Source organism: Drosophila eugracilis, unplaced genomic scaffold (assembly GCF_018153835.1).
Source record: "Drosophila eugracilis isolate 14026-0451.02 unplaced genomic scaffold, ASM1815383v1 contig_423, whole genome shotgun sequence".
Classification (NCBI taxonomy): domain Eukaryota; kingdom Metazoa; phylum Arthropoda; class Insecta; order Diptera; family Drosophilidae; genus Drosophila; species Drosophila eugracilis.
The window spans coordinates 812,073-832,929 of record NW_024573287.1 but is presented as its reverse complement, the minus strand read 5'-3'; the positions used below and the strand labels follow the sequence as shown (position 1 = coordinate 832,929).

At 40.4% G+C, this 20,857-nt stretch overlaps 1 protein-coding gene across 1 annotated transcript; it reads right to left on the bottom strand.

Annotated features, from left to right (window-relative positions):
- Positions 1-3,516: 3,516 nt before the first annotated feature.
- On the bottom strand, positions 3,517-4,206 carry LOC108105147 (dynein light chain 1, axonemal). The gene has a single exon (XM_017211582.2). It carries the CDS (start codon positions 4,121-4,123, stop codon positions 3,575-3,577), a length of 549 nt encoding a protein of 182 aa, XP_017067071.2. The 5' UTR covers positions 4,124-4,206; the 3' UTR covers positions 3,517-3,574.
- Between the last annotated feature and the right edge of the window lie 16,651 nt (positions 4,207-20,857).

Sequence of the window (20,857 nt, the reverse complement as noted above, 5' to 3'; positions counted from 1 at the left end):
TAAATTGCTGCCTGTCTCAACACATTTAAAGTCTAGACAGTCAGTCATCCAATGCAATATCATTACCATGTTTGCCTTTTGCCTGCTGCAGATAGAGAGAGAATAGAGAGAAAGAGAGAGAGAGACAGACAGACAGACAAGCAGACACCCTCACAAACTGCAACTTCAAACCAGAAAGTTTTTATGATTGCTTTTTTTGTTTGCATTAAATGCATTTTATGCAGGGAAATCTTTTTATGCGCCTGAAAGCACGCTTCAGTATAATTTGCGGTCATGTTCATTGATCTCCTGGGAAGCATTAAAATTTAATGATTTATACAATGTTGCGATGGGAGATGGTGGACGGAATGGAAGGGCGTGGTGTCCTGGGGCGGATGCAAATGAATTTATGTTATGTCTCTGCTGCTATTTTGGTTTAAGGGTTAACATTGTGAAATTAACAACAATTTGACTTATGCGCGAGCGAGGACCGCTCACACTCGCTCTCTCACCCGTCCTGTGCGTTGGGAAACAATGTCTGAAGCCTAAAAGTATGCTAAACAGCCAGCAAAAGTCATAACTCAGCCTCAGCAGCCTCTGGCTGGCTAAGTAGAATGTGGATGTGGACGGGATTTCGGGCCAAGAGAACTTGGCGAAAGGTGGAACGGCTGGCGGATGTGGGCTGCAACTACTAATCAGGCTTTAATTGTTTTTGTGTGCGTCGCTCGGTTACATTTGTGGTGCCAGATAGACCGACACACACATGGATCCTCGCCACGAGGACCTCCTGGACCCCCACCAACTCATTGCTCGAGGCCCCATGCATCATGTGGGCCGAAATCTTTTTGTAATCTCTGGCATTTGTCTGGATTTTTCGTAAAGACTTTGAATAGATTTATGCTCCTTTGACAGGCACAAGATGTGAATGCGAATCTTTGGGAGAGCAACCGTCTCACATGAGAGAGTGGGCGAGCTTAAAGTGACTTAAAGATATGCCATTGTCGGGCCAAAAAATCCCCCAAAGAAAATGTATAGTCTTACATGAAGATCTTTGTAAAAACTAGTAAGAATCTTTCCAAGAGCTGCTGAACTAATTTCTACATTTCACATACTCAAACTTCTAATAAAAGACTTGTGCATCACTACTTTGGTGAAGTTCGATTTAAGTAGATATCTATAAATTCAATGTTTAATGTCTTTAAAGAAATTAAATTTACAACGCCACATTGCTGGCGCCTCAACCCATGTTTTTCACCGAAAAAAAGCTTTTAATTTTATTTTTTCCACCTGCTTGGCCGTCTGTTAACTCTCGACGCTCTCTCTTCCCTGCTGTCTCTTATCATCTTTGGGGCATAAATCACGCGTTTAGTTTGCCAAGTGGCCTTTTCGACCGTTTGGCGTTTAACTGTCGTTTTGGCCACTCTTACGTTTTGCCGCCGCAACTGGCCAACAAGGGCGAACCAACATATTTAGAATATATGGCAACACTTTGGCAACACCGACACAACCCTTGACCACAGCAAGTGCAAAATGTGAAAAATAAAACCAAGCCCCGAGCACAAACACAGACGATTGCGCAACCACAGTGCAAAAACCACTCCAAGTTTTGCACACCCACACTCTCACAACCGCCCACACTAGCATACATATCCTGGTGGAATTGTTTTGGGAAGAGAGTGTTGTAGTTCGGTTCGGTGTTGTCATTGCCAGAGTTGCCAACGACCAGAAAACAACACGGCCAGAGCTGGCCACACAAACTTGTAACGTAAATTTTGTATAAGCCCTTGCAAACACACACACAAACTGTTCCGGCATTTGGCATTAAGATCGGAGCCGCAATATTTTTCAATCGGAAGTGGGGGTAAAGATTTTTAAATTTTTAAATGGTTCTTAATGTACCATAATCATAATTTCAATGAGGAAATTTGATTTAAAAGTTTATTCAGCAAATGAAGTGTAAGATATGAAATAATTATACCAATTATTGTCATTTTTTGCGCCCTGTCAGTAAGATTTATATTTCATCTGAAATATATGCCAATTTAAAAAAAAAAAGGGAGTAAGTTTGCTTTAAAATAGACATTGCTTAATTGCCAAGAAACAACAAAAATTTAAGAACTATTTCAGTTCATAATAATGTTGTTACCTAATTTACTGAAAAACAAAATTGTTAAATTGTAAATTAAATCGAGTTTTCCATCACCAATTTAAAAAATATTTCGATTTTGCTCGCCTAATCAGCCAAGCGACAAGTCTGGCTGCCAGAAAATATTTTTGTGTGCAACCAATTGTACAATTGTCTCGTTTGCTGTTTGTCTGCCAAAATGTCGAACTATGGTCGGCCTTCATGTTTACATTAATATTATTGTTTATCAAATAACAACAGCAGCAGCAGCAGCAAGAACAGCCATAATAGAGAAGTTGTTAAATCGAAAAGACATAAAAGTATCATTAAACTTTCGTGTCTGGCAATTGGTTTGGTTTGCATTGGTTTGCTTAGGGTTTGGCTGGGATTTGGCTGCCGTTTTTATGATTTTATTCAACGTTTTTATCTGCCGTCTCTCGGCTTGGCAGACACAAAATTCACATTCTCATATATTTTGTTTAGTTGTCTGTTTGCCAAAAATCTATGACTGTCCGCCATCCCCAACCATTGACTTTGTTGATTATTTATGCACAGAAAGCAAATACCATGTGCCGACAGAAAGCACAAACGGTCGAACTTATGGGACTCTTCAGACCTCAATTGTTTTCACTTTTTCTTGTTTTTTCTGTCGGCTTATGTTTCAACATTAAAAATGTATTGGTGTTTGTTGATGGATTATTTGCTGTTGATTGAAATGAATGCAATGTCCTTAATTATTTATTTAGATAGCAGGTTGCAATGGAATTTATTACCCGATATTCGACAAGCTCCTTTAATCTTTTACTTTAATTTAAAAATTCAAAACATTCATTGGGTGGAGCAAAGGTGGGGCTCATTACTTTACAGTTCGAAACTATGCAAACAATGCAGAACACAGAAAACAGGAGCTCGAAATTGTTCATCTTAGAAAACAAGAAAGAAAATACACATTAAAGGTATCAATATTGTATTGCTCTACTAAATTTACTAACAACAATATTATGAACTGTTAGCCTTAAATATTTGTATGACTTCATTACGCATTCGAAGCTTAAAATGATATGAACTTATTTATTAAAAATCGAATGTTTCCCAATAAAAAAGAACAAAAAGCAGATTACCTTGTTCTCCATTCAGTTTAGAGTATCTAGAGTTCTTTAAAGAATTTCCCAATGGGGTTAGGTTACGAGTCGGGGGCAACATGAGACAGGCAAAACAATAGAGCTCATCAGCAGCAATAGGAACGCACTGAAAATTGGAAAATCCTTTCAATGCTGTGCCAAAGCGAAAAATAAGAAAATTCAATGGAAAAATGTTTTCTGCTCAAATGCCTATCACATACGAATGGCTGTCGGAGAAATCCTTGTATTGTTGGCAGTGATTTAGCCGAAGACAAAGGTCAAAAGAACTGCTCGACTTGTGACTCCCCTTTATTTTGAATATAACAAGACTGTCCGAATTGGTTTTTACCTAGCGAATGACAGGTTCTCCGTCGAGTTTCCTTAGATTCGGCAGACGACGAATTGCCTCGGCGGTAAAGGCAGCCGGATCCATATTCTCGTGCAAAGGATTGCCTCCGAATGTTATGTCAGAAAGGTTTGGGGGAATGCCCATACGCATAAACTCAGCCCAGTCCTTGATTACGTTATTGGATATATAAAACACGCGCAAGGCCTTCATTACCTCAAGGGGTTTGATCTTTTCAATGTTGTTGTAGCTGACCCACAATTCCTCCAGAGTATCAGCCAAAGGTTCGATACCATTAAGAGTCTTCAGATTGTTGCGTGCCAAGCTTAAGATCTTCAAGTTCTTCATTCCCGATATGCCGCTTATCTTCTCAATCATATTCGAGGACAAACTGAGCTTCTGGCACTCGGTTAGACTGTTGAGAATCGGATCCATTTTCTCGATCGGTGGATACTGGAACTGCAGTCCGATTTCTGTGGCCGTGGTGGCCTGCTGTTTGTTGCGATCCTCCCACTTGGCCAAGGCATCCTTTATGTTTGTTGGCTTGGCCATGACTAATTTTAACTTGTTTATTTATTCTCTTGTATCGTTAAGTGATAAATATTAAATTATTTTTTTTGAAGTACAATTTTAGGTAAAATTGTAACTGAGAAAGGGTATGATAGGTTTTCAAAGCCATCTTTTCCTAAATGCTAAAAGTAATTTGAAAATGTAAACTGAGACGGGACTTTAGCTTAAGACCTTAATCCTTGAACCTTAAATTCAGCACATGAAGTGGGCTTAAAGCTTCTCCTCTATATTTTTTTACGTTTTTATTTCTTTGCAATAGCTGAGTACCTTGATCCACCTGTGAGGACTAAGTAGCTGACTTTTCAGCCCAGGGGTAATTTATTTATTTGCGCATGTGCCCGCCACTCCCCAATCGCTGTCTGTCGGCTTGTCTGGCGCACAATGATAACTTCATTGGCCCGTCCCTTTGTTCTGGTCTGAATTGGAGACTGGGCTTGGGTTCCGGGTTCGAGGAGCCTCCTATTGTCATATGCTACCCTTCGCTTATTCTGCTGCCTTTTGCGTCGAGTTGGCAATGTGGGGGGAAACGAGCTGCTTTGTGTCAGAGACCTCGTCGGTACTTTATTACACACATTTGAGGTGATAATACAGTTCACATTTCGCCTCGAGGGGCTCACTTTTTGTTTTTTTTTTTGGTTTTTTGTGAACCTTTTTCCATTTTTTGGTTCACTTTAAATTGTACACAGCATTTTGATTAAATATTTGCCGCAGCTGTTATCACGAGTACAGCCAGCTATTTTTGGGCAATAAATTATTGAATTTATTTGTCCGAATAGCGGCAAAGAGAAAATATTTAAATTGGGCCAAGCGTTTTGTTTTTTGTGTGCTATTTTTCTTGATAATCGTCCAGAAATTGGTAAAAACATATTTGATTTCTTTCCGCCATTTTCGGTTTTATTTTTTGTAATTCAAATAAAATTTGTGCTCTCATAAATTGCATGTTCAATGCGGCAGAACGGACACCAGCGAAAACATATAGATAGCCGGAGGAGGTTGGGGCCAGATGGAAAATCACTCGAAATTGCATGCAAAGTCTAATTTATGAATTGGCCCAAGGCGTAGTAGCTATGAGAGGTGCTCGGATGAGTAGGCAATATATATATAATACTCGTATATATCTACATTTGGCAAGTGGAACATGTCAGTGGCGAGGGCGTGGCCTGCTGTCATAGAAAAGCCAAAAGAATGGCCAGAAAAGTTGGCCAACGTGGCGGCTATTTTCATGAAAGTATTTGCGATAAAGTTACCGAAAATCGTGAACCAAGTATGACGTGCCTTAAAAAAGTGCCAACCTGTCATATCTTAAGATTTTTAAAATTGTAAAAGCTTTTATCTTGCCAAAATAAAAAAAGCTATATATTTTTGGATCTACTAAAAAGTTGATTTTCTGTTTTTCATTGAACTGTTAATATATAAGAAAAAATCGATTATTGTTAGGACTTTACAAGACTACTATCATAAAACCAACTTTTATTTACTTTTCAGTCGTTTAAGTAACACTCTGCAGCCAAACCTAACGTTTCTGAACTGCATTTGACCAATTAAGCAACGTCCACCTTCCGGGCACAAAGTGGCAGTAGTTGGGTGTACCCCGATGACCATATGGACACTCACATATTGCCCATTGGGGATGGGAGTCCGCCTCGGAATCGGGGCAGTGTGGTAGCCCCAGCAGCCACAACATGTCCTGTCACCCAGCGCCGAGCTGGACGTGGACATGCGGTAAATGTTGCAGTTGTTGACAGTCGTGTTTGTACTGTTTAGTTTCAGTTAACAAGGCGGGTTGCAGTCGCAGAGGTCGGAAGTAGTGCGTGCGTTGAACTAGCCAAATGGCTAACCAACTGTCATACAATTTATCCACTTTTTTCCAAAGTCCGCCATTTGCGGAATAAATTGTCTTTGAGACATTAAAGAATTGGAAGCTTTGAGTGCCACAAAATTACACATTTCAACAAGCTTTTGTATCTAAGTATATAAATTTCTTTAAATATGGCCATCATTTAATGAGAACAGCTTTAAAGATAACTCTCTTTGGTACCGGTACTTAAATAGTTTTCATTCGGTTATCCTTGAACATAATTGTCCATTTTTTAGTTCTTGTGACAACTTTGTTGCGAATATTTTCGTTTAGCCAAATGCGAAAATTTATCCGAAATTCTCGTTTCCCCTGACTTGTCGCATTTAATTCGCATAAACTCACCAACATTGCGCTAAGTTTTTGTCCAAGTTACTATGCCATAAGTGACAAAACTCAGCCAAGGACACCTAGATTTAGGTTGTACTTCGAGTTTGTGTTGTTCTTGCCATAAAACTTTTCTGTATGAAAATATTTTTCTGCATAAAACACCTGGCCGATACCGGGAGGAAAAAGGGGAGAGAGTGCTACAGAAGCTTTTGCATATTGAAAACTTTCTCATTGGACAAACAACACGATGGAGTATCGTCTGATAACAGAGATAGGTAGTAGTTTTTCTTTGTTAGCTAGTTGCGGTTTTTCAAGGCAGTCTGGTAAAGTTTTTCAAATAGGTGAGCATATTCTGCAGGACTTTAATAAATTATTGCTGAAAATGAATGCTATTTGGCATAGGTTAAGTTTTCACCTTAATTATACAACACTCATAGTGTGTCACATTTAAGTTATATTTAGGACTATTTTAAATTGAAAACTAACACCCTTTGAAGAACGAAGAGTTATTATTACCATGTTACGGTGGCAATTTTCTAATTTCAGGCGAGAGTTTAATGACTAATCAATAAGCTAGTGTTATTCGCATTCAAAGGCCTCTGCACCGACAATAGACAAATATTGCCAAACGTAATTATCAATTTCAAGTGCAGTCATCGAAGCCTTTGTTTGCTGCAATCATAAACGTCAGACAACTCACCCACAGACTCTATACTCAAGTGTCTTGGTCAAAACGGTAGTGCCTGGTGGTCCCACGTCCCTGGAATCCTGATGACTCGACTGGAAGGACTGCTTGTCTATTTGCGGTTGTGTAACTCAAAACTCGATTGCATGTGTGCGGCAGTGGGTGGCGCTATTTCACGTTGGGTGATATATGAAATTTCGGATTCTACATCCCCCCTCAAGCAATGTAGTATTGATTGGGGAATTTGTGGAGCTCTGCAGCGATTCCTCTGAAGAAAGAGCCGAGTCCTGCAGATTTCTCCCTTCAATTAGTGTGCTTGTTTGCTGTTGCGGTACCAAATGCTCCATCAAAGCCGGGTTATCTTGGTACTCCGAACAATATTAGGGTTGAGCGGAGACCAGGGCAATCGTTTGTTGTAATCTAGATTAATGTTCATAATCAATATGGTTGCAATGTAAAATTGAATATTATCTGCTGGGGCTTTGCAAATTAGTTGGTCCTGGTACATAATTTATGTCTTAACTTAAAGGATGTTGAATGTTGTTTTGGTGGTTACTAAAATTGACTTCCAAGGTGAAAGTAAAATGATAATTAAGACCGAAACATTGTTTTTATATTCTGCCATTAAAAAAAGATTTTGAAATCAATTCAAATATAAACTTCTGAACACTTTAAGTAATTATTTTGATACTCCACATAAAAGATACCTTGGGTGAGTGCACTGCCAATTGCATCTGCAAGATGTGACCTCAATTCGACTTGGTTTTGCTAATTTGATTACGACTAGGAAACAGAAAATTAATGCGGCAGGACCCGTCGTCTTATGGCGAACCGAGAGGCCTGCAGGACATGACTTGTGTGATGTGCGGAAAATGTGTGGCAGGGCAAACATTTTATAATTTGCTGCAGCACGACGCATCGCATAAGTCAGCAGAAGTCCTGGGACGAGGAGGACATGAATTGTCAGTGGAATGGTATGAGGACCTTTACTAGCCGAATCCAGCCACATGACAGGGAGCAAAAACAGGGACAGCCGCATCACAGCCAGTCTGCATGCGAACTTTGCTCCGGCTCCTTACCGCAAATGATTCTGCAGCTGACAGTTGTCCGATGCCATTTTGGGAATTTAGTGTTAATTATGGTCGTAATAAGTTATATAACATCAGGCAGTAGGCAGACACTCATCCAGTAGATGCCACAACTCGACAGTCAGTCAGTCAGTCCGCCCTTCCCAAAATGAAATAGATCCAGCACGCCACAATAAATTGTATTAAATGTTCTGTGTTTAGGTAAATTAACCGACCGTAGATGGTTTATCCATCAGCACTCATGACTGTGAAATGTCCTCACTTATGAGCTTATCCCGGCGTCTTTCTTGAGTCCCTTATGTCCTAAGCGGTCCCGTGGGCAAGGTCATTTACTTACGCCCTGGTGACTCGATATACCAATGCTCAAATATTCAACGTGAGCTCACCTTTTTCATTTATAAAGACCCGTTTAACAAAAGAGCCACAAAGATCTAATAGGGATTTAACAAAGGATAATGGTCACAAGGAACCTTGACTCTCTAGACACTTAAGATGGGTAGAACAACATTTTCTAACTGCAATTTAATTGCGTCTTTCATGGCTGCAGAATATAAAAGTTGTTCCTCTTTTGCCCTGGCACTGTGCCACCGCAATTACATGCAACTGTCTTCCACTTAGCTGTTTAAATTTACATGTTTAATTCACGCCCAGCTCCTCCCATCGCCATCGTCATCGGCATCGGCATCGTCATCAGAGACCTCTTCAGAAGTTGAGAACACTAAAGACCTTTACGCAAATCGCTTGATAATTACTTAAAATAATCTGCAGACAAGTAACCACAGGCGAATGCAATCCGGCCCGGGGCCACGCCCACACAGAAACGATGGTCTAAGAAGTCGTGCAAACAGAACAGATCCTGGCAAGTACAAAATGTGTGTACCCCCAAATGGGGGATCCCCTAGAAATGAGGAGTGTAAATGATTCCCCTAAAAAAAGGCAAAAGGCAAATCCCTTTTCAATTTCCCTGGCACGTCTCAGCAGCCCACAAAAAGGACGAAAGAAAGGGAGGCTGCCATGTTCGCCATCCCCTTTTTTATGTGTGGAAACTCGAAAAACAATTAAGCGACAAGTGTCTCAATTTCAACGTCACTTACAAACATTTTATGCACCGTTCTTTGTCTGTGGGTGAGTGTTCCACTGTCTGTGTATGTGCAGGACATAAAATGCAAAAAGTTTTTACCCATTGAAAGTTACGTGTCGAGGAGCAGGATCACAGAGACAACCAGGACCAACTACTACAGTGTACCAAAAAAAGTTAGAGAAAAACTTAATTATTTGTGCCTCTGAAGTCCTTGATGGAGATATATGTTTGTGTGAGTGAGTGATTGTGCGCATAAAAGTATGCCACGCATTTTAATCGAAAATGTCTGCAGAAAATGTGGTGACCATTCCAAGGTTTCGGATTGAGATTTTAGATGGACGGCTGGTCAACAATAGCAACGATAACAGATTAGTTGAGGGCTTTAATGTTTCTAAAACAAACTCGTTGAGCTAATATAAGGTTAATATGCAATATTCAATTATCAAGAATATAACAAAATTAGTCTGAAATCAAATATATTTAAGCGATAGCTCAATAGCTTGCCTCGTTAAGTAAGCAATGCTTTGAGAATTATTTGCTTTAACGGTTCTGAAATTTGATATTCTTCTGGGGATTAAATTCTTTGCTGGTCCCAAATATAACACAAATTCAGTTCGAAAATAGATTCATGGTTCATAGAAATATTTGTAAGTCCTCCAGTTACAGCAAGCCAAATTCTATTCGCGTCGTTCGCTAAGACAAATCCCCTAGGATTATGTGATTTTGGCCCGTAAACTTCGGAAACAGTAATAAAATGACCCGGAAATGTTGCTCGCCACCAGGCCCGACCGGTCTGAGATTTTGGGAAACCCGAGCAGGCCACTGATGGACTCACCGGTTGCGGTGTCTCAACCGGAACACTGAAGCACTGCCACTGGCGCCCATTGGGAAAATCAGGTGTGCGGTTCAGGTGGGTGGAAACAGGTGCCGACCTGGTCAACCAATGCAGGCTCGCCGCACACACACGGGCATTCCTGCCAATCGCTTTCCATTTCGTGTTAAATTACACATTGAATCGGATTGCGGCGGCCATAACATTGTGGCCTAAAAGGGAAGGAACGGAAGGAACTGCGGTCGTTCAGGGGCCCTCAAATAGGTTTTTGCGGTTTTTTAATCAAGTTATTTTCCCAGAGCTGGAGATTTAGCAGGGAACGTAGGTGAGTGTGAGGGATAGCTGAACGAAAGTCGTCGGTCCGGCAAAGTCGCATAAAATAAATATATTCCGATGGCAATTTATTAAATGTTTGCGCAAATAAATCACAAATGTTTTTTCCAATCAAACTTTTTCGGTGCCCATACAAATGCCGGTCCTACAAATCTTCTTGTGTGCCCTTTGTTTGCCGGGCATCAAATTTATTGCGTTAATTCGCATGTAAAACATTTCTGCGCACATTTTCTAAGCATTTATCAAGCGTTTTATTATTGACAGTGCTTGGCCATATATACATATATAAATATCTCGTCTTAGTGCTGCGTCTGCAATGGCCAAAGTTTTTGCTTAAAATAAATACATATCTGAATTATATTTATGGTCATCTTGGTCAGCAATAAATTTGAACTTGAGTTCAGCTCGGGTTTGGGTTAATAAGTATGAAATAATGTTTGGCGTTTGGCAAATTGAGTTTTGATTTCGATTTCTAAGCGTTTCGTGTGGAGGGCAGAGGTCAAAAGTCAGACCAAATTAATTGACTTGCTTGACAGCAATCGAATGTATTCAGACATGGTGCTGACCAAATATTTTCTATTTATTTCTTTTGTTTTATTGAGTGACGTTAACACGAATTGCAAAATTCAAGATAGCTATTGAAACCTTATTGAAACCCAATACTTCATGAAAATTAATCCTTAAAGATGTAAAAGGGGTATGATTATTTTCATGATTATTAACATTGCGATGTCCAAGGATCAATGCAACCAATAGAGCCAAGCGGAGTACCCACATCCGACATACATACCTCTTCTCTATCCCGCACAAACTCAATAAATTCTTTTTGTTTTTGGGCGAAGAGGCGGTTGGGAGGACTAGGGCGTTGTTACAAAAATTTCTGAACAAATTGAAAATTCCAAAATTTGCTGAAGCATGCGAGTAGAAAATGATAGAATCTACGATGAAATGCACAAAAAGAAGGATGGGTGGAGGAAGGATGCACACGCACCCTATACGTTTGTATGTATGTGTATTCCTAACTCCTTCTGACATCAACTGCACAAAGGTCAGGGGGATGGTGGGTGGACCGGGTGGTGACACATTTGGCGTGGCAATGGCATCAAAGTCAAAAGCTACATTTGCTGCCAGCGGATGGAGCAGGGCTGAACAAAAGTCTGTTGGGAAAATATTTTGTCATGTCATCAGCGGCATCAGCAACTGGAAACTGAAAACTGGCAACTGTTGCAATGGCCATGGCCACCAACACCAATGACGAAACCAGCAGTTGCAGTTGCACCACAGCCCCCCACCGTGGTGCAGACTTGTTCTTCTTCTTCCTCGACTCGCTTCGTTGCTTTTCTCTGTCGCCGCCAAATGTGGTTACAATAATTTATGCACTTGTAATGACAGACAACAAAGCGTTCAAGGAGCCAGGAGTCGTCATCCGAGAAGGACCCAAAAAAATAACGTGAAAATAAGTTATTTTCCTTCCGTTGACGAAGCTTTAAATACCTTAGTTTTGCATTGCATTTCTCCATATCTTATAATAAGGTTTTTATCAGATAATTGCTGATATTCAGTTAGTTTTCTGTTTATTCATACAGTAATAAGCCACGATAATTAGTTAAATATTCCTTTGTAGGTATAAGAATAGGTGCTATTCGGTTAAGCCTGACTAATAAACTAAGGTAGCCCAAAAAAGGGTAAAAAAGGGTTCAGTCGCGAAAACAAAGGACCCGACTCAAAGCTCTTTTCACTGTCAGTTGCGGCGACTGACGCGCAATAAAATGCGTGTCATGTGAGTGTCGTCACTCTGCCGACTCCGTCCAATGCCACGCCCCATCCCATGCCACGTTGATGGGTTGCCTTTCGCCGAATTTGCGCCGACTGTTCCGGAGAGAGCTCTATAGCTCCACTGCTCCGGCTGCACTTCAAAATTAATTTAAAATTTATAGTTGGCGCTATTGCGTTAAACGATGTTGCGGATAAACGGGGAAAGGACGAAAAGGTGGTGTTTGCAGGCTGCATCTATCATGGCGTTGAGTGATTTGCGAGTGTCAAAGGAGTCGAGGCGTCGGGACGAGTCGAGTCTCCCATCCTTCGCCACACATTCGATTTATGTTAATGTCGGCCGGCTTAAAGCTATGCGGCTAAAGTACTTAACCCACGAAATGGGATTTCAATGGTAGCAGAAGCTGAAATGATGGTTAGAGATGGACTGAAAGCAAAAGCACTGACAAAAAAGTAAATCGAAAAATATTCCATTTTCAGACGCAAATTCGCTTCTGACATATTGGGTATGTGCAATTGAAGACTTATTATTGTAAGCAATACAAACACCCTAAAATTTTAAGTAAACGAGATATCGCAGCTTACTAGTTTTAATTAAGAATTCACATCACTAATAACGTCATGTGGGGCTGATCCTGAGCCACTGATCCTTTTAATAGCCTTGTCTTAATCCACACACCACCCAGAGCCTTTTCCACTTCATCTGCTTCTCATGTGCGCTCGTCTTCAGCTCGTTTGTCAACACTGTAAGTGGCGTAATTTTCAATGTAAACGCATCGCCTAGAGCAGCTGCTCTTCTTACCCTGAAAGTTTCGTTGTTTTTGGGGGCGTAGGCGCAGAGGGCGTGGCCCCTTCATTTGCATTGTCGTGGGTGGTGGTTGTAGTATGGAGTGAGCGAAGGACGACGACGACAACGACGTAGTCGCGTATGGCAATTGCATTTTAAATGCACCCTGCCTCGCCCACTTTCTAGTAAGTAGGCTGTGCTCAGAGTTGTCGTTCTTGTAAAACTTAGCAACGTTTTTACAGTGCCAGCAAACATATTTGTAGGCCAAAACGCAGCCAACCGGCCCGCTGAACGTTATCCTGGTCTCTGCTAATATGCAAAACTCACTTGGCCTGCAGTCGCCTCGGGCTTTTTCTTTTCATTTTCATTTCCGTTTATTTTTTGTTTTGCCACTTTTTCCTCTCGTTTTGTTTTGTTTGTGTGCGTATTTATGCCCACTAATCGTGACAATCTGGGTATATTACATAATTTTAGGGTAATGGATACTGGGCTGGCATTTCCCTGGAGGTTTATACAAACTTAATTAACTTATAATTTAATAAGGTAAATAATAGATCGAAAGAAGTTAGTTTATAATAATATGTAAAAATATTTACAAAATGTTAAAGAGCTATAGTGAATATTTAATACTTAAACTCTAAAGAAACGACAATGCTACTTAATGTAAGGGTAATCGACAGCCGAAAGGATGCGGAAAATATCCTTATGCCTGCTTTTTTCGTGCCCTCAAACTTCAAACTAAGCATAAAGTGTTGCCTAATGGGTTTTGAGTGTTTTCGACGACTACAGCTACGCCAATAGCAACAAGAAGAACAACAAAGGGGCAGGGTTAAGAAAAAGGATGAGGACGAGGATGAGGATAAGGACTGGTAGCAGGATCAACACTCCAATGCAATGCATGGCATGCATTTTTTGTGTGCTCCTTGCCAAAAGTTGGTCATTAGCGTTGTTTTCCAGCACCGATGGTGCTTCAGTTGCCGCGGGGCAGAAAGCGGAAAAGTAAATAACAATTAAAACAATTTTTGTGTGCAATGCAAAAATCTCCTAATGACTTCGAGCTCCCTGAGGTCAAGGATAAGCGCTGAGCTAGCTTTTGTTGCCAGAGGTTGTTGCATATTTTCGAATATTTATCGAAAAGTGATTTTCCTTTTCCCTCAGAGATTAATGAAGGAAGTCTTTGGCATTTTCCTGGACATAAATATTCTCAAAGTTAAATGGAATCCAATTAGCAAGCAGTTATTTTACTATAGGAAAAGCTTAAAGTGGTATTTAGTCACTAGGCGTTGAACATAAGCAGAATGAGTACCATTTTCTAATTAAGTGAATAACCTTGTTATGCTCCTTATTTCAGGTATTATTATAAGCAAAGTCTATAAATTAAAATGATTTTTGAACTTTAAGAATCCTTCGAAAGCCTCATAAAATTAATACAAAAATTGAAATCGTCTTTAGATAATTTCACACAAACCTTTTACATTATTTACGAGTCTCTATTCTGGGAAATCTCTTTTTTGACCCGCTGCCGAATCATAAATTAAACAATTCTATGCGGCATAAAGCTCCTACCAATCGCACGACCCTCGTCGGCTGCTAGCTAGCCCGAAATAAACATTAAATTTTACCTTTTGCCTGCGATATGCATATAAATCTATTATAATCACTTCGACGCCACAACAAATTATGATTGAGAATGTCCTCCAACCCCAAAATAAGTCCGTATAAATCTCCAGGGAAATGCCAACCCAGTTTCCCACAAAAAAGGAGGAAATGTCAAGCCAACCAAAAGATCTAAGGGATATGGTAAATCAAGCAACATAAATCATTTAAATGATTACAGCTTAACTTTTGACGCTTTTGAGCGAAATTAAATGAAGGATCAGTGGGGATGGCATAGAATGGATTGGGGTTGGGCCCAAGCCAAGCCATCATAAAAATTATTTATTTGCTTTGAAGAACCAGAAATAGGAGCGCCAGCAGAAATGTAACCCAAATCTATGTAAGTGAATCAAGAGAAATCACTTAAGTATATTTTTATGCTGGACATGCCGTCCGGAATTACAAATACAAGGCGGCACGCACGCACGCACAGGAGCTGAAGACCGAAGCCAGATCCTGGAACTTAGAAACTGAGGCGCAAACTGGAGCAGGACGAAGGCAGGACATCGACGGTACGTCGGCTTGTACGACGAATGGACGGACAGTCATTCGGCGGTTTTGTGTGGCAGTCATTTGCCCCCGGGGACTTTCCTCGATATGCGATGGGGAATGAGAACTGGGGACTGAGATCCTTGGGACCAGGAGAAGAGCCATCAAAAGGACATCAACACGTAGCAAATAAAAGACATGCCACAAGGATATGCCGGCGTTTCTTCGGATGCTCTTTGGCCAATGCTACATTGCAAAATTATTATGATTTATATGGCCTTTGGGAATGCGCACTAAAACACACTAGCACACTCTCTTTGGGAGAGAGGCGACCGAGGGACAGACAGTCCGACACTGCGAGTGTCGCACAAAGGACTTGGCCAGGGTACGTATAGTATACATTCAGGCGACTCGTCGCATTGGCCGCAAAACTTTTGCCCGCTGCGACAAAATAGGAAACTTTCTTGGCATAATTCTTTCTATTTTCCTTTCGCCTGTCGTCGTGTTGCCGCTCAAAGTTCCCGCCAGCGTTGCTTTTGCCATTCTACGAAATTAGGTTAACACTGACGAATTAAGGACATTAGCGTCATAAAGAAATAAGTAATGAAAAGAGCAGCTAGTTGGGCATTTTTGCCGAGTGCGTAAAACGCCAAAAACAACAAGAAAACAAAACCGGAAAGTTTTACTGCTTCTCGAATCAACTGTCGGCAAGATTTGAAAGGATTCTATGGACTCTAAGCCCACAAGGCTAAGGAAAAGTGCTAAGAATGTCTGAAGTAATAAACTTTACCTTAAAACTAATGTTCGTTTGAATAACAAATAATCTAAATTTTGCATCTTTTAATCATTGTGGCCTTGTTTTCATATGTTAATAGAAGAAAATAAGAATCTAAGTTTTAACTTTATTCGTAGAGATAAGAACATATGAGTATATTAAAATCTGATAAAACTTTGCATATATTATTTTCGTTGCTCATTATAATGCCTGAAACGGTTATTTTTGATATTTAAAGAAAAATGTAAAAGTTTACTTTCTATATTTTTAATTTTTAAATAAATTAATACTCAGTTTTCAATAATGCTGTAGGCCAATTTTCGGCAGCCTCTCGTTTCTTATCAACATGCCAGCCAAATACCTCCTCCTCTGCCATCTGCACACGCATATTTTGCAGCTAATAAAATATTGATTTATTAAATTATGCTCCAGCTACGAGGAATCTCTTGTCAATATTTTGCAAATTTGTGTTGCCATCAAGCCGGTCGCCTGCTGCCCCCCAAAAATCGCATCGTTCCGCCCCCGTTACCACACACACACACATATAAACGCACAGGGCTTATTGTGGCCCAAGGCAAGTGCCACGCCTCCGTTTCTTCGACTCCCACCCATCATCCAACAGGATCTTCTGTTGGCCTTCGTAAAGTGCTTTTTAAAATCCCGCCCGGAGCATTTTGTTTGTTTGCATCATTGGCAGCTGTTGGTGGCCTGCTTCTGATTCGGGGGGCGGTTGGAAATCGAGAGGAGGCCCGGGGTTCGGCAAACCGCACAACTTTAAATTTGTTGGACACCTCTTTCCCCTTCGGCCTTTGTTTGTCCCGCTCAATAAAGCATCTTTGACGTATGGTTTACGCCACTCCGGCTCCATCTACTCCCGCTTGCCCCGAAATAACCCCTTCCAGACCCGATAAAAATTTGAGCGGAAGCTTTAGGGCTCAGCCGCAACCTCAAGTCCAGAGTTGTCCCTTTAACCGCACTGAAAAAAAGGTTTAATAATCTTTGAAGCCAGTTTTTACCGGAAACCCTTTGTACTTTTGTCGCAGGAATAAATGGTGCTTACCGAAAAAAGTTAATCCCTGGTAATTCGAGTATTTTGAATAACATTAGTTTTTATTTTTGTACATTTATTATAAGTATAATCTTTAAAAAGGAAAATAAGGAAGGATAAATGTTGATTTTTCGTAGTGCATATAGCTCTTGCCTCTCTGTCACATCAAATACCACCCTCTCTCTCTTGCACTCCATTCCAGTTACTGTCTTTTACACTGTTTATTGATGCTTTTGTTGTAGTTTTCTGCTGCTGCTGTCGCAGACATTTGCTGACGTCTATTATGCCTTTTTATAGAAATTTTCTTGGGCTCTCGAACAGCAACAACTTTCCGGGAAAAGCTCTGCAAAGGAAAAAAGGGGTGTCCGGGGAGCACTGGTCTTAGTTTACAACATTGTCTTGCGGTTGCTGCAAGCAAAATGGTTTTATGCAAAAATTTTCCATCGCAGCTATTTATTTGGGTCTATTTTTTGGGAAACTGTTTAAAAGTTTCGAGTGGAAAATTTCCGCAATGGCGACAAGGGCCAAGTAATGTTTTATGATCAATCAGAAACTTAAAATAGGCCAAGTTACACAATTTGTCAAGTTTAAATTATCCTTAAAACTAAATGGTTTTTGGATATGGATAAAATTGTATATAATATATATGTTTCTTTAAAATTTCACTTATTCGTATTTATTTTAATATTAGCCATATCAACTTATTTCTCTTATCATCTTAGTTGTCGAGTAAGCCAGAAAGTATGACTGTATTCGAGTTAGATCTTATAACCGTGACGTTGAAGAACTAATCTTCGTTTTGCTCTGTAATGAAGAACGCAATTAGACAACCTAATACCCAAAGTAACCCCAGAGTAAACCGAAATACAACCGAATTCTTCCGCTCCCTACATACCTGACTTCCGCTGCAAAGGATGCGGGACCTGGCTCCCATTTCCCTCTGGCCACAAACTGCAGTCGAGGGAGAGACAAACTGCTATTATGGCACACGATAAAAAGTAAATGGCAGTGGAAGGAAAGGACACGAGGAATGGAAAGGGGGTGAAATAAAAAATCGGAAGCCAAGAGCGGGCGCATAAAAATTGCATTAAAATTGCCACGCGGACATCCGCAATGGAGCCGAACTCCATTTTGGTTGCAATTCCGGGATCGGTGGCCAGGTCGTAGTCCAAATGTCCGCCCTCCCACTGCCGGAAATGCAAAAGTAGACGGAAATGCAAGTTGTGCAAGAAACGGTACATCGAATTTTTTGGGGGCGCAAAATTAAATGTTTCCGGAAAGAGTGCCGAAATACAAGCCAAACGGCAGACCCAAATGGAACTTCAAGCAATTTTATTGTCATTTGCCGGACGCCATTTTGACGGTTTATTGCATGCTCTTTCAGGACGGTTGACATTGGAAACCTTAGCACTGACCAACAGAGTCATCTTTGCCATCCGGTCCAAACTCATTTCCCCTCAGACCGTGTCTAATTTGGCACATCATTTAGCGGCAGCAAATCCCCGTACAGCCTGACTTGGTCACTTGTCACCTCGACACTGCCGCTTGACATCCATTAATCAATCAAGTCGCTTTCTTTCGGCGGCATATTTTCCTGACTTTGGTGGCAGGACCCTCAAATACATGCACGCACACTGTGACAATTAGCGCCCCGTTCCTGGACTTATGCGATTCTTTGAAGTGTTTCCTGTTAATGAGAGACAACTTTTGGTTTCGGCTTGACTTCCCGGTGGTTTTTTATGAAGTTCGCATCAGAGGTGGCACTGCAAAGGGGATTTATCACACATCTGGGGAAGTCTAGTAACTATATATTTAATTAGCTGACTTTATAGAAATGACAAGCAAACAGAAGATATCTTTATATTGATAATTTTATTCAAAGCTGTGGTATATTTAACAGTCTACGAGCTGCGCTAAAACAAAACTGTGTTTTTAGGAATATTATTATTTTCAACTTAAAATTGAAAAGCAAACTATTAAAATGTGGTACGAAAATGGCCTCAAGCAATCGTGGAAAACTTGGAACTTGGATATGGATGAATTTTCCTGCCCAACCTTTGGCCCAAAAAGTAGTTGCTAAGCCCACCCCCTCTACACCGAACTCCGTACACCGCCTCTGACCTGAGTTGCCTCATCAACTCTCGCTTCATTAGCTGCACACTCCAAAGGCCAATGCCAAGAGGTGAAAACAAAAAACAAAAAAGAAGAGCTCCACTACATACGTATACTTATATACGTATATCTGTGTATATATATCAGCAAGAAGCTGATACTACTTGCAGACAATAAACCAGCGGGAAAAAGAAAAGCTTCGGAAGCTGAGCAGGTCAAAGTTACACACAAAAGGAAAAACTTGAAAGGAGGCAGTAATAGCAACAAAAACCACAACAAGGAGAGACAGGAGCTACTCCTGCCCGGTTTTCCCACCCAAAAGAACCACCTCATCGCTGCCGTCGTTGCTGTTGCTGTTGCCTGTCCTGTTTTCCAGCCTGTGGCTGATTGATCTCGTGGGAAATTTTGCACAGTTGATGCAACCAACAGCAGCAGGGACAAAAGAAAAGAAAAAGGCATAAAAAAAAACTGGTAGAAAAAACACACAAAATACGTAAAATAAAACGTAAGTTTTCCCCCCTTATTTGCCACTTCTTTTGTTTCAGTTTTCCCGTTTTGTTTTTCATCTCGTTTATTCTTTCGCTGGCGCACACGAAAATTAACTTAATGTCACTTACACTTTAGTGCTTTGGGTTAATTTGGTTAGATTATTGTTAATATCCTTTGGGGTGCTCTGAGCCAGAGTGTTACAGCCTCTGAGAGTGTGTGAAGGTCCTGCCCAAGAAGTTTTCGTTCCCCCTCATATTCGAGCTGCGGGGCACATTAAGCGCTTAGGCAGTTCTAAAATTTTCCACATAAAAATGATGCATAGGCTCCGGTCGAAAGTTTGTGGATTGTTTTCGGCAAGAGATTTGACAAACACATTAATACGTCCATGAAGAAGTTGGCGGCACTAATGGCTGAAATATATATCATCTCTAAAAATTTAATTTTTCATTTAAGTAATATTTTTTTTTAAGCTGTACAATTTTATTTAAATACTTTAAGTCCATATTCGTACCATTTTGTAAGAAGTTAAGCGCGCAACCGTATTAGCAATATGGCAAATAAATTTAAACAATATTCATCGGCTTTTAGGCACGTGTAGGCGCTAAAAACTTTCCATGGGAAAAGATTCCCCCCATATTCATAAGTCAATTGAAATTTATGACACAACACATGCCGTACCGCCGCGCAAATACTTTGTTTATCTCTGGAAAAATATTTATATATGAGGGGTCTAGGCACCCATTCCATTTTCCGACTTGGCATAATAATTTACAAAGCATTTTCCGCTTCGCTTCGCCTGCCATCTGCATTAGCCGCAAAGTCAGTTTCGCTAAGAATTTGGGAGCGAAGGAATAAATATGCTAGCAAAATGTAAATATAAGTAGGATGCTGTGATCTGAGGACGTTTTTGTAACGATATTAAGATGGTTCAGGTGCTGTATCGTGAGGTGCACCTCTAAATTGTTTGGTAAATTTAGAAGCAGATAAGATGCACACTTGACAAATGGATACTGAGGATTGTCACAAAAATTATTGAAAATTGTCTGTTATGTTACTTAGTCCAGTCAGCGTTAAGTAAGTACTTGAAGGCTTTCATATAAATAAATGGGCAATCTTTTTTTCTTTGGGGAAGACCGCCATGACTTAACATTTGTAATTGACTGACTATAAAATGCATTGTTTTTATCTTGCGCAAATAAAAAAATCGCTGTATTGTATACGTAAATTGTACATGTTTTTATGACAGCCCCAGGTATGGAAGTCCCTCAGCATTTTTTACAACCTGACACCCTCCTTCCTTGTTTCGAATTACGCTTTCATCTGTATGCAGGGATGCGGTGCCCCTCTATGCGATTCTCATAATTACATTAAGCATATTAAAGC

What these genes read in the sequence shown, in the direction of transcription:
- LOC108105147 (XM_017211582.2), bottom strand. Translation starts at nt 4,123, where the DNA reads ATGGCCAAGCCAACAAACATAAAGGATGCCTTGGCCAAGTGGGAGGAT.